General features: G+C 46.6%; 3 protein-coding genes across 3 annotated transcripts in view; all 3 read right to left on the bottom strand.

Moving 5' to 3' along the window:
* Positions 1-3103, bottom strand: part of LOC121966057 (atrial natriuretic peptide receptor 1-like) — a 31889-nt gene extending 28786 nt beyond the window's left edge. Inside the window, exon 1 of the mRNA XM_088090630.1 lies at positions 2621-3103. The gene's annotated coding sequence lies outside the window, so the exon portion shown is untranslated. The remainder of the gene's footprint in view (positions 1-2620) is intronic.
* Positions 3104-4601: 1498 nt separating this feature from the next.
* Positions 4602-8113, bottom strand: LOC148186770 (uncharacterized). The gene is made up of 2 exons (XM_088090689.1): positions 6985-8113; positions 4602-5900 (listed from the first exon to the last, which is right to left on the bottom strand). The coding sequence occupies exons 1-2, from the start codon at positions 7175-7177 to the stop codon at positions 4645-4647; spliced, it is 1449 nt and encodes a 482-aa protein (XP_087946815.1). The 5' UTR covers positions 7178-8113; the 3' UTR covers positions 4602-4644.
* Positions 8114-9221: 1108 nt separating this feature from the next.
* Positions 9222-13428, bottom strand: LOC121964208 (uncharacterized). The gene is made up of 2 exons (XM_088090656.1): positions 13089-13428; positions 9222-11847 (listed from the first exon to the last, which is right to left on the bottom strand). The coding sequence occupies exons 1-2, from the start codon at positions 13384-13386 to the stop codon at positions 9695-9697; spliced, it is 2451 nt and encodes an 816-aa protein (XP_087946782.1). The 5' UTR covers positions 13387-13428; the 3' UTR covers positions 9222-9694.
* Between the last annotated feature and the right edge of the window lie 934 nt (positions 13429-14362).

Genomic DNA, 14362 nt, shown 5'->3' with positions numbered 1-14362 from the left:
GTGTGTGTTACTCTGTGTGTGCGTGTGTGTGTTACATGTGTGAGTGTGTGTGCGTGTCGGAGTGTGTGTGTTACTCTGTGTGTGTGTGTGTGTGTGTGTGTGTGTGTGTGTGTGTGTGTGTGTGTGTGTGTGTGTGTGTGTGTGCGTGTCGGTGTGTGTGTGTTACTCTGTGTGTGTGTGTGTGAGTGTGTGTGTTACTCTGTGTGTGTGTTACATGTGTGAGTGTGTGTGTTTGTGTGTGTGTGTGTGTGTGTGTGTGTGCGTGTCTGAGTGTGTGTGTTACTCTGTGTGTGTGTGTGTGTGTGTGTGTGTGTTACTCTGTGTGTGTGTGTGTGTGTGTGAGTGTTACTTTGTGTGTGTGTGTGTGAGTGTTACTCTGTGTGTGTGTGTGTGTGTGTGTGTGTGTGTGCGTGTGAGTGTGTGTGTTACTCTGTGTGTGTGTGTGTGTGTTACATGTGTGAGTGTGTGTGCGTGTCGGAGTGTGTGTGTTACTCTGTGTGTGTGTGTGTGTGTGTGTGTGCGTGTGTGAGTGTGTGTGTTACTCTGTGTGTGCGTGTGTGTGTTACATGTGTGAGTGTGTGTGCGTGTCGGAGTGTGTGTGTTACTCTGTGTGTGAGTGTGTGTGCGTGTCGGAGTGTGTGTGTTACTCTGTGTGTGTGTGTGTGTGTGTGTGTGCGTGTGTGAGTGTGTGTGTTACTCTGTGTGTGTGTGCGTGTGTGTTACGTGTGTGTGTGTTACTCTGTGTGTGTGCGTGTCGGAGTGTGTGTGTTACTCTGTGTGTGTGTGTGTGTGTGTGTGCGTGTCGGAGTGTGTGTGTTACTCTGTGTGTGTGTGTGTCCATTGTTCTCCTGCAGCCTTCAGTCTTACGTAATTGTTGTTGTTGCGAAACAGCAGTAGAGTAAAGAACATACAGACGACATATAAACACCAAAAGAATAAGAAAATGTAGAAATGTGACAAAAACATGAGGACGTGTGAACGTGACGTCGTTATTTCACGTCACAGAAAGTCGGAGGAACGTTTTTTAAAAAAACACAGATGAGACTCTGAGGCTGATCTCAGGTCAGTGTTTCTGTGATTATTGGAGCTGATGATGAAAACCACTAAAAAGAGACACAAAAAGACCACAAAGAGATGCAAAAAGAGACAAAGGACTAAAAGGGCCAAGAAATACACAAAATGACTTAAAAGAGACACAAATGACAAACAACCCTGAGACACACGCAATGTCTTCAAAAGACACCAAACCTTCAAAAAAGACACAAGAACCCAAAGAACGTGTAAAAAAGGAAAACAAAGCAACACAAAACTACAAAAAAACAGAACAAGAACACAACGAGAAAAAGGCAACAAAGAGATTCAAAGGAGAAAAAAAACAAAAAAAGGAAACCAAAGCAACACAAAACGACCGAAAGAAAAAAATAACCTCAAAGAGAAGCAGAGGGACTACACAAAGACACAAATAACAACCAACAAAACGGCCAAAAAAAGACACAAAATGACCTCAAAGAGACACAAATGTCTCCCCAGGGACACATGCAATGTCTTCAAAAAGACACAAAACCTTCAAAAAAGACACAACTAGAACACAAAGAGATGCAAAGGAGCTAAAAAGAAAGAAAAAAAACACACCAAAAAAGATGACAAAGCAACACAAAACAACCGGAAAAAAAACGAAATAAAAAACCCTCCAAGAACGTCACGAGACTCCGAAACAACCCGAGGAGACACAAAGACACCTCAAACGGGATGAAGGAGTCCGAAACATCAGCAGGAAACACACACAAACGCAACAGCAGATTCACACACACACACACACACGTACCCACTGTGTGTGTACTTTTACTGCTCAGAGTACTGCAGAAGGTTTTACTGGCAGAGGAGGATTTTCACAGAAAACTGAATCTAAACAACGGGCGGCTAACGTTCCCTACAGGTTACAATAATGTTTTAAAGAAACCTTTTTAATCTAACGTACATAAAACGTTTTAAGGATGTTTCTCATTTCTAATAACGTTCCTGTGATGTTAAATGCTGACTGAGACGTAACGTTTGAGCTGCAACACTCTGAGGATGATCTGGTGATGTTTTTTAAAAAAGTTCCCACAATGTTAGGAGAACAAAGGCAGGACGTCTTCAAAGCAACATTCACAACATTTTATTGAGGACTGAGATTACACATTTTTTTACGAAAATGTCATGTGATATGTTAACGATAATAACATTTTTTTTAAAAAGATCTACAGAGAGAACGTTCCCTGAATGTTCTGATAACACAAAGAAAACCGCTGACAATATTTCTAAAACATTCAGTGGTTACATTGTAACCTTCTCAGAACCTTTTCAGAGCAAACATTTGCTCTCTGGGTGATCATGAAAATGACAAATCAGCTGAGCTCCGATCGATCAAATCAATCTGTGATCAGGTGTGTGTGTGTGTGTGTGTGTGTGTGTGAGAGAGAGAGAGAGAGAGAGAGAGAGAGACAGAGAGAGAGTGTGTGTGTGTGTGTGTGTGTGTGTGTGTGTGTGTGTGTGTGTAAGAGCGAGAGAGAGAGAGAGAGAGAGAGAGAGAGTGTGTGTGTGTGTGTGTGTGTGTGTGTGTGTGTGTGTCGAAATATACCTGCTTAGAGTCTCCGCGCTGCTTCCTGCATATCCATGTTCACACACACACAGAGAGAGTCGAGCAGGAGGAGCAGGAGGAGCAGGAGGAGGGGCGGGTGTTTCCACAGCGATGGTCCGGACACAGAGCCTCCTCTCCCCGTCGTCTGTCCTCCGTCCCTCGGTGTCCCGGTCGGTCCCTCCGTGTCTCTGAGTCCGGTCTCTCTCCGGTAAAATGTTCCCGCTCTACAGCTGCGCTCCGTCCACACACAGGCACCGACGGACACGCGCACACGTGCACGAACTGAAGGGGGCGTGGAGGTCACGAGGGCAGTCACGAAAATGCTGACAGTGCGTGTGCGCGTGCGCGTGCGTTCCGTCCCCTGCGAGCGTGCAGAGGGAATATTCAATTACTCTGATGAGGGGCCCCGGGGCGCATGCGTGTGTGTGTGCGTGCACTGACAGCGTTGCAGCGATTGAGATCACTGTCAGTGCACAGCACACACCGGCCTCCGCGAGCTTTGACTGTTCGGGGCTGCTGGTTCTTTCTGAAAGAGGAGGTGCAGAAAGAGGAGGCGTCTCTGAGGTTTTTATTTCAGCTTTAGGGAGAAACACATAATTTTATTTATTTTACTGCCTTTTTTAAAGAAACCCTGGGTGAGTTTGGGAGGCCTGTTTTCTTAAAAGGTTGGATTTTCTTTTCTTAAATTTTTTTTTAGCCAATTTGTATTTTAGTATCTTAAAAAGGTCTTTTTTAAAAAATATTTGGCGACTTTTGTATTTTTCTTAGTAAAATTCTTGGCAACTTTTTTTTACTCCAAAAGTTTTTGGTTTAAAAATATTCAGCCTATTCATCTAACCCTAACCCTAACCCTAAAAAAAAAAAAAAGTCAGAGATTGCAAAAACAGAAATTATCGTCAGATTTTCACAGTTTTTATGGTCCTTGAACACATCATGCAGATTAAACGCTGCTGTAACAAAACATAACCAAGTCTGGTCTCAAAATAGTGATATTTCATCCAAATCATTTTATTCTCCGTCTCATTTAAAATGTATCCAAAAATAAAACGTTTGCACAAACGAATCAGCAAAACGACAAGAGTAAAAAACCACTGAGGCTTTTTTCAACCTCAGGATTTCAGCTTCAACTTCAAACATCAAAGAGTCAGTTTTTAAAATTTAAAAGGTCTGATGTGACGCTCAACCACAACATTTTACTGTGACGTCACACTAACACTGTGTGTGTGTGTGTTACTCTGTGTGTGTGTGTGTGTGTGTGTGTTAATGCGTGTATTACTGTGTATGTGTGTGTGTGTGTGTGTGTGTTCATAAAGTTAATAATGAACAACAAACATGACCCACTGAGCGTGTGTGTTTTAACAGGATACACCCGGTGGACCAGGAAGTCACTTAGTAGTGTGCGTACACACACACACACACACACACACAGTCGACCTCTCTGTACCTCTTCCTGGAAATGATCACTACACACACACACACACACACACACACACACTCTCTCTCTTCCTCCCACTCTCTCCTGTTAATAAAAAAAACTAATTTGTTCTTGATGGTAAATGTTGCACTTGAATGCACCGTTCTGACTCAAGCTGGGCGCAGAACGTTCTCGACAGTCTGTTCTCAAAAGAACATCAGCAAACACAATGAGTGAAACTCTGCAGCTCGTTGATCCTTTTTAATTACATTTTATCATATAAATACCATCTGATCATCTGCTAAAGAATGGCCCAATGACCGTGTAATGACGGCCCAATGACCGTGTAATGACGGCCCAATGACCGTGAAATGACGGCTGAGTGACTCTCCACCAACATGAACTGCCCATTTTTTAAGTGTTTATTGGGCTGATCCTGAATTTAACCTGATGCTGACACAATCAATAAGAATCAATTAGCTGTTTCCTGTTGGTATGATGACGTATTTATCATGTGATGATGTCACTGATTGATTAAAATAAGATCAATAATGAAACACAAAGAAGTAACGACACAGTCGAGTTTTATTACTAAATCATCGTCTTCTTTTCAGTTTGACATCACAGTAAACAGCTCCATCCTTCCCGTCCCTGCATGTGGACTAGGTCTCTCCGTCCCTGCAGGTGGATCAGGTCTCTCTATCCCTACAGATGGACCTGGCCTCTCCGTCCTCTCTATCCCTGCAGGTGGACCTGGTCTCTGCGTGTGGTCAGTCTCCAGGTGTTGGACCAGGTACTCCCTCCTGGTGAATGTCCTCCTGCAGAGTCTACAGCTGTGCGGTCTGTCCCCACTGTGGACCTTCAGGTGTCTCTCCAGACTCTCCTTGCGACTGAAGTCCCGGCTACAGAATCCGCAGCGGTATGGTTTCTCTCCGGTGTGGACCCGTCTGTGGATCTCCATCCTCCTGATGGAGCTGCACTTCCTGCCGCACACGTCGCAGGTGCTGCCCAGCTCTTTGTGGGACCGCAGGTGGTCTCTCAGGGACTCGGTGGACTCCAAGTGGTCTCCGCAGGCCCCGCACCGGCTCTCAGGCTCCTTGCAATGGTTCTCAGCATGGCGGACCAGAATGCCCTGGGTGTAGAAGCAGCTGCCACAGACTCTGCAGCTGAAGGTCTTGGCGGGACTCTGAAAGGGGGCCCTTGGTCTCCGCAGGCTGCAGGACATCTGGTCCTGGTCCTGAGACGAGTTCCGTCTGATGTGTTTCCTCAGAGTCCGCTTTGAGCTGAACTCTCGGCCACAACTACCACAGACCAGCAGCCTCTGGTCGACAGGAGGCCGAGTCCCCCGAGTACCCTGAGTCCCTCGAGTCCCCATGAAAGCAGACTGAGACTGAGTGTCGTCGCTGTCCTCAGTAGAGGACGCTGATTGGACAATAGGATCAGGTCTCATCAGCCGGCCGTCTTCTCTGTGAGAACAGCTGTGATTGGATGAAGGACATCCATCATCATTGTTCTCTATCAGCCAATCAGGACTCTGCGTGAACTCTGTCTCTCCTGAAGCCCCGCCCTCTTCCTGTTTGACTTGACTGAAGCTCCTCCCCCTTAACTGCAGCTCTTCTTCTGTGGTGAACACCTGTGCACTGACAGCTGCATGAGACCCCACTCGCTCCCCACAGGACAGGATCTGATTGGCTGAAGGACTCTGGTCAGTTTCAGGTGTCTCCCTCAGCCAATCAGGACTCTGCATGAACTGGCCATTTATTTCCTCTGGTCCAGAAGCTCCGCCCTCTTCCTGTTTAATGTGCAGACCGAAGCCCCACTCCCTCACCTGCTGCTCTTCTTCTGTGGTGAAAACTGGCAAAGCACCTGAGAAAAGAAAACTATAATGTTAAGCCACAACATCATAAGGTGTTAATTGTGTCTGGTGTGTACTGTCCCGCTCCCTCTGTGTGAATGGTGTCTGCTGTGTACTGTCTCTCTCTCTCCTTCTGTGTGAATGGTGTATGCTGTGTACTGTCCCGCTCCCTCTGTGTGAATGGTGTCTGCTGTGTACTGTCTCTCTCTCTCCTTCTGTGTGAATGGTGTATGCTGTGTACTGTCCCGCTCCCTCTGTGTGAATGGTGTCTGCTGTGTACTGTCTCTCTCCCTCTGTGTGAATGGTGTCTGCTGTGTACTGTCTCTCTCTCTCTCTCTCCTTCTGTGTGAATGGTGTATGCTGTGTACTGTCTCTCTCTCTCTCCTTCTGTGTGAATGGTGTATGCTGTGTACTGTCTCTCTCCCTCTGTGTGAATGGTGTCTGCTGTGTACTGTCTCTCTCACTCTCCTTCTGTGTGAATGGTGTATGCTGTGTACTGTCTCTCTCTCTCTCTCTCTCTCCTTCTGTGTGAACGGTGTATGCTGTGTACTGTCTCTCTCCCTCTGTGTGAATGGTGTCTGCTGTGTATTGTCTCTCTGCCTCTGTGTGAATGGTGTCATTTACACACCAATGCATCACTTTTAACTATCTGCTAATATCACACAGGAGACTTTTTACTGTCCAACATGTACAAACTGCAAGTTTGTTAAGTTGTTAAGTTAAGTTAATACTTGTGTACGTTTACTGCTGCTACTTACATGAATGTTTGTGTACTTTTACTGCTGATACTTTAATGTAGCTGAAGTGTACTTTCACTGCTGCTACTGCAATTAAACTGTTGTGTACTTCTGTATTTTTACTGCTGGTACTTTAATGAAGCTGACATGTACGTCTTGTGTACTTTTACTGCTGATGCTCTTAATAAAACTGATGTGTACTTTTACTGCTGATGCTCTTAATAAAACTGATGTGTACTTCTTGTGTACTTTTACTTTTCTAAACAAAGAGCGACATCTGGCGGGAAAACCCAGTTACGTCACATTGAGCGGACATGTCTCCTTAAAATCAACAGTCGGTCTTTGTGTGTCCGCTCACCCTCCGGTGTGTCCCCCGCTGTGTCCCTCGGCCTGTCCTCCAGCAGTCTCCGCTGCCGGTCCACCTCCTGTCGGAGCCGGTGCAGCTCGCGCTCGTACTCGGTGAGGGTCCGGCTCAGGTACCTGCAGATGTCGTCGGTAACGGCGGAGAGCCGCTGCTGCACGAAGAGCCGCAACACGTCCAGCTGCAGCATGTCGATACCGTGGATGTATTACAGTGAAGTCGGTCGGTACCGGCCGGAGGCTCCGTGATCCGGGAGGAGGAGGAGCTACCGGGGGGTTAATGTCGGACTTACCGGAAACACCGGAACAACGTCAGACAGGAACTCGTCACAATGAAAGCACCGGGCGGAAACGGACAAGTGAATCGTTCCAACAACAAATATTAATATTTCACCAATAGCATTAATGTCATAGAAATCTTTAAGCGGCAGCGCGTCGTTTCTATTTGACTGCTGATTATTAAAGAAACCGGTTTGATTATCTGACCGATTATCGCCAGGCTCGAGCCCAGCCATCACACAGCTGCACAGACCTAACCGACCAGACGGGGTCCTTGGTTTGTCCCGGTGTTACACTGTTTATTTGGACAAAATCACATTTTTATCTCATAAGGACATTTACAGTACTTGAGACATGAGTGGATTATTCTTTATTTTCTAAATATTATTTTTTGGCTTTTCCTTCCTTTATTATAGCGCAGTTAGAGACCGACAGACACGACTGACAGAACAGGGACGACACAGCAAAGGACCAAAACCCGGAATCAAACCCAGACCGCTACATGACTTGGGGAGCACGCTGTACCACTGAGCCAGAGGCCGCCCTGATATGAGCGAATTTTAACCAGCACGCGAGCTCGGGCGTTCACGTGAACAACATCCAGTCAGAGCGTTTAAAGGGACAGTCCCTGTGACTGATGCAGAACAAAGAGTCCGTGTCCCGAACAAAGATACGTGAATACTGGGGGAGCTCGTAACGCAGTAACGTAACGGCGGTACATCAGGTCACTTCCACCTGTTATAAAGGTGTTCTTCATCTTCATCTTCATCACCGTCGTCTGTACACATCACCTGTTTACTTACTGCGCGGTAACAGTTTTACTGTTTGTTCCGCTTTCAAAAACCAGAAACCAGCCGAGTCTGACTCAGGATACTGCAGGATCCACCTGAACAGCTGTACTACATACTACTGTGGAACGCAGTATGTAGAGGATACTACTGCATACTACTGTGGAACACAGTATGTAGAGGATACTACTGCATACTACTGTGGAACACAGTATGTAGAGGATACTGCATACTGAGTTCAACTGTAGTATGCAGTTTAGTTTCTCTCTGCTGCTGATTGAAGCTGTTGGTTTTTCCTCCATATTTAACCCTTTGAAAGCTGCACATTGACTGAATCTCCCAAATAAATGAGAGGAAGGTGAGGTGCAACTTTTCAAGAAATTACCCCCAAATTAGCAGGAAATAAGTTAGGCTAGGGTAAAATTCAAAAAGTAGCAAAAAAAGTTAAGTTAAAAACAAAAACAAACAAGGGAATGGCCCGAAAAAATGATGTTAAATTCAAAATATTATGTTTTCTGTAATTTTTTTAATACATAATTTTAATAACCATAATCGTAGTTGTTTTGAAGATCTGGGTCTTTCTGCAGGAAACAGGCGGGTTTAATTTCTCTGAACATCCTCACAGATATCAGCTGGGGAAAAAAGAAAACAAACAAATTGATTCATCGATCAGCTGACGGACAGAAAAATTAATCTGCAACAGAAAAAAATGTTTTTTCTTTTGAAAGTATTGCTGATTTTTTTTCTGTGAATTAAATCGTCAATCAGTGTCTCTGAGACGACAAAACAATGGACTGACTTCACAATCAGCAGAGTGATCAATAATAAAGGGTTTTTAGGTTTTCGACTCTGAAAACTCAAAACTGTTTTTGTAAAAATGGTTCAGTCGTCAATTTGACTCAAATTAAAACTCTGCGCTTCATAAACTGCTGCAGTCGCCGGGTAGCAGAGCGGGGAGGATACTTTTCAAATGTAATAGATTACAGATTACTAGTTACATGATAAAATTGTAATTAGTTAAGGGTTAGGGTTAGGGTTAGGGTTAAAGATAAAGACAACTTCATTCATTCCAAAAGGGCAATTCTGTTTACGGTCGACCGATCGCATAAAAACAGTAAAGACAGAATAAAACACACACAGTCAGCAGCAACACACACACACACGACACTCCAGGACAAACACACTCAGCCACAAACCCCCAACACACACGGAGGGGTCGCCTCATGGCTGGGCATTTCGTTTTATTTTTTCATCAAAGTAATGTAACTCATTACATTTGAAGAGTTTTCTAACAAATGTTTTAAGCAGGAAATAACGCTGAAGAGATTTTTTAAAAAACAGCAGAAACAGCAAACTCTCCTTTTTACAGTTACATCCATCCATCCATCCATCCATCGTCCTCCGCTTGTCTCGGGGTCAGGAGGCGGAGAAAAGCGCTTCAGATGTCCTCTCCTCTCTAATCCCTCCATGAGTTCTGGGTCAGCCCAGTTCTGGGTCAGCCCGGGGCCTCAGACTAGTTGGATAGCAGGAGGGGCCCCAGAGGATCCCGATCATTGCTTATTTTGTAGTTTATTTACTGTCACGTGTTCCTTCCTTAAACTGCTGGTCAGTTTATAAACCGGTTCAGATCAGTCTGTGGGCCTACAGCTGCAGCAGGTCAGGCTGAACAGCGTCCTGCCTCCTGATTGGCTGTGGGGCGTCCTGCCTCCTGATTGGCTCCCTGCCGAGGCGGATGTCCAGGTGGACTTTCATGTGGACGTCCCGGGAACGTTTCTCCTGGTAGCTCTTCCCACAGACGCGGCAGCTGAACGGCTTCTCTCCCGTGTGCGTCAGCAGGTGCTTCTTAAGGTCGTTGTTGGTGACGAAGGCCTTCCAGCAGACGCCGCAGCTGAAGGCGCGCTCCTTCCGGTGGAAGCGCAGGTGCGTCTGCAGGTAGCCTTTGGTGCTGAAGCTCTTGTTGCAGAGGCTGCAGCTGAACGGCTTCTCACCCGTGTGCGTCAGCATGTGGGCAGTGAGCCCTCCCACCTGCCGGAAGGCTTTCCCGCAGACGCGGCACTGGAACGGCTTCTCACCAGTGTGGATCCTGCGGTGGACCTCCAGGACGTGGACGGACGCCAGGCTCTTCCCGCACGTCTCGCAGGAGACACGGCTGGCCGGTTTGTCTCCTGTGTGGTTCCTGATGTGCGTTGTCAGAGAGCCAGTATCTATGAATGTTTTCCCACAGAACTCGCAGATGTACGGCCGCTCGCCGCTGTGGATCCTCTTGTGGCGACGCAGGGCGCCAGGCCGCGGGAATGATTTTCCGCAGACGGTGCAACAGTACGGTTTGACGCCGGTGTGACTGCGCATGTGCGTCTCAATATTCTGAAAGGTTTTCCCACAGATGTGACAGATGCTCCCGGCATCTCGATGTGTCTGCAGGTGCTCCGTCAGCATCTCTGACGGCGGTAAAGCTTCGCCACAGACGCCGCAGACAGCCTCCGCTGAGTGACTCTTGGCATGCTTCTTCAGACTGCCTTTACTCTGGAAGGACTCCCCACAGACCATGCAGTCGTGACTCGTCTGAGAAGCCACTTTGGTGTTCTCCTCGCTCGGACTCCTCTCTGTCTCAGACTTCAGGTTCAGACCGTCCGCCGGCGGCTCGGCGTCCTCGTCCCCTGCGTGACTCCTGATGTGCGTCTTTAAGGCACTGCTCTCGATGAACGTCTTCCCGCAGAGAGGGCAGATGTGCGGTCGCTCACCGCTGTGGATCTTCTTGTGGCGCCGCAGTGCTCCGGCGCGGGGGAAGCGCTTGTTGCAGACAGTGCAGCGGTACGGTTTGATCCCCGTGTGGCTCCTCATGTGCGTCTCCATGTTCTGGAAAGTCTTGGCGCAAATGCTGCAGGTACCACTCGTCTCTCTGTGAGACTGCAGGTGAGTCAGCAGAGCGTCTGCCGAGTCCAGCTGCTGCCCGCAGACACCACAGATGCTGCGAGCGTCCCGGCAGTGCGTCTCAGCATGTTTCCTCAGGAAGCCGCGGCTGTGGAACGACTCGCTGCAGACTCTGCAGGACAGAGACGACTTCTGTCCACATCTGTCTGTCTTTGCTTTCAGCGTCTCAGACTGACCATCCTCGCTCTGGTCCCCGTCGTCTTCTCCGTGGGTCTTCAGGTGGTCCTGCAGCCGCCGTTGTTGGCTGAAGGTCAGGCTGCAGACTGGGCAGACAGCATCTGTCCTCCTACTGTGGATCTTCTTGTGGCGCCGCAGCGCTCCGATTCGGGGGAAGCTCTTGCTGCAGACATCGCAGCTGAACGGTTTGACTCCCGTGTGACTCCTCATGTGCGTCTCCATGTTCTGAAATGTCTTACTGCAGATCTCACACTTTCCGCTGCCGCCGCCGCCGCCGCCGCTGTCAGTTTCTCTGTGGGATCTGAGATGTTTGAACAAACCGTCTGAGGACTTGACCTGTTCTCCACAGACGCCACACTGTGGCTGCTCTGAGTGCGTTTCTGCGTGTTTCACCAGATTTCCTTTGTGACGGAAACTTTTCCTACAGACGACACATCGGTGAGGATCCACTGCCGCCTGATGTGTCCGCCGTCCCCCAGCTGTCCTGTTTGTGTCTCTCTGAGTGGATGAGTGGTCGCTGCCCCTCCAGTCGACATCACTGTCGGCTGCAGAGACGTCTGAGGAGGCGGGACTTGGCGGGGCTGTGGCGTGGTGGGCGGGGCTTGATGGGGCTGTGGCGTGGTGGGTGGGGTCGACCGCAGACGGCAGGCAGTGGTTTTCAGCAGGGCTTGCCATCCTGATGAATTCTGGAAGATAAAATGATGCTGAGTTACTGCAGAGCTGCTTCAACCCTTTTTAACTCCTAAAGCAGTGACACTCCAAATCTGGCCCGCTGTGGGGCGCCTGGTGGCCCCCAAATCAGTTACTGATTCCCAAATAAAAACCCAAAAAACTGATTCACTCTGACATTTGTTTTCCTTTTTTTCTTACTTTTGATGTAATGAGGTGCCAAAGTGCACAGCGGCGTGCCACCGTCCCTAAAAACTCTCCGTCCCCCTGACCTGTGCGGGGCCACTGCCACGGGCCCCTGACCTCCGGTCATTTTGCACAAGTGAAATCTTTACTGAAAATTCATAGTCAAACTAGAAAATGCATTTCCCTCTGAACACACGTGTGAATGGTAAAATAAATGCAAAAGCATGACTGAAAATTTAGAAATATAAAACAAATTAAAAGAAACTTCTGAAAATCTGTCAGAAACTGAAGCTGAACCCTAAGAAAACATTTAGAAGGTGTTTTGAAAGAAATCTCTGAATTTGATTTACACAGACTTTAAAAGCTGAAATTCATTTTTGGAAAAGCAGGAAGCTGAACTTTAAAAGTGTCAAAGAAGGAAGTTAAAATTCACTGAAAAGGGTTAAAAGATAGACACTTCTTACTTTTAAAAGCAAAACAGTAGCAAATATTTAATAGGAGTAGTAGTCGTAATAGCAGGACTAGTGGTAGTAGAGGTTGTAGAATTAGTAGTTGTTGTATAAATAGTAGTAGCAATAGTAGCAGTAATAGTGGTTGTAGTAGTAGAAGTAGTAGTGGCAGTAGTTGTAGAATTAGTAATAGTTGTAATAGTAGTGGAGGTAGTAATAGCATAAATAGCAGTAGTAGTAGTATTAATTGTGGTAGAATCAAAAGTCAAGTCAAGTCAGCTTTAGTAGTGTCAGTATTATTATTACTATTATTATTATTATTATTATAGTAGTCCGAGCAGTAGTGGAATTAGTAGTAGAATTAGTAATAGTAGTTGAGGTAGTAATCATATAAGTTGTATTAGTATTAGTTGTAGTAGTAGAAGTAGTATTGAAAGCAGTAGGTCAAAGGACGCGCTGCAGGTTTAAAAACCTTCTGGGAACTAAAAGGAAACATTCTTAGAACGTTTTTAGAACCGAGCTGACTGACAGAGGGTCACAGGATCTGAGGCTTCAGTGCTGCTCTGGTGTTTCGGTTCTCTGCGCTCTGGGTCCTGGATCACAGACAGGTATGGAGTTCTCACCTGTCCTCTGCAGCCGGACCACCGGGCTCAGCATCGCCTCCAGCAGCCGGCCCTGCCGCTCCAGCTGCCGCCGGTACTCCTCCAGCTCCCGCTGCAGCAGCGCGGCCACCCGCTCCGCCGCCGCCGACAGCCGCTCACTGAGCAGCAGCCGCAGCGGCTGCAGCAGACCGCCTCCTCCCCCGGAGCTCCGCTTCTCCAGCAACTCCAGAACCTCCTCACCGACCCGGTTCAGCTGCTCCGACACCGCCTCGGTGAGGGCCCGGAGCCCGCGGCACTGCGGGCTTTCTGTCAGAGCCATCCCGGGACAGAGCTCCGAGTACCGGGCAGCAGGAAGGAAAACAACCCGGAGCCGATCCGGGTCACTGTGTTCACACCGAAAGGAGGCCGCCCCCTGCTGGACCGGAGGAGGCGCTGCAGGCTGCACACAGGCTTCAAACCAGGACTTCTCAAGAAGCTTTCCAGGACTTTTCCAGGACTATGAGGCAAATGTTAAAGACCAAACATTCTCTGAAACAACCATCGATTCTCTTGATCGCTCATTTCCATCAATATAGAGCTGCTTTTTTAAAATACATATTCAATTATTTACATTTTTAAGCACTTGAGGGTGTCATGTTTTTTCTGTTTTCATTTTGGGGAGGGGCACACAACATGAAAAAGCTGGATTTCATTTATTTTACTGCCGATTTTTAGAGAAAACACTCCTTGCAAAAAACAACAAAAAAAATATTGCTAAAAAGAGACTTTTTCTCCTTTTAAAAATTTCTAACATTTTTTAATGCAAAAAGTTAGATGTTTTTTTCATTAAAACTTTGGCAATTTTTTTTCTTTATTATTAAAATTTATATGATCATTATTTTTGTGTTTTTTAAATAAATCCCGTGTGCTGGATGTTTTGTTTTGGTTTTTTAAATCACCAAAAATGACCTCATTTATGAGCCAAAAACGGTCCGTGAACACATCATGTTATTATACAGGTTTGTGAAACTAAATTCCAGGACTTATCCAGGTTTTCCATGATCCTATGAACACTTACACACTCATATTGATTATTAAACTTGTGGCATTGATTAAATTATTCCGATTAAGATCTTGGGAAGTTTTGAATCTGTAAATTTGAATTAAAAAACCATGAATGTGAATAATAAAAAATAACTGGATATTTATGTTTGTTTGTTTAATACATTTACAGAAATTAATCATTTAAAGTAAAATTTATTTAAATCAAAAAATTAAACTCAGTTACCATGGTGACGGGTCTGTGTCCGTCTCCA

Source organism: Plectropomus leopardus, chromosome 17 (genome assembly GCF_026936395.1).
Source record: "Plectropomus leopardus strain MGB_pleo_1.0 chromosome 17, ASM2693639v1, whole genome shotgun sequence".
NCBI classification, from domain to species: Eukaryota; Metazoa; Chordata; class Actinopteri; order Perciformes; family Serranidae; genus Plectropomus; species Plectropomus leopardus.
This window is presented reverse-complemented; position numbering and strand designations above follow the sequence as displayed.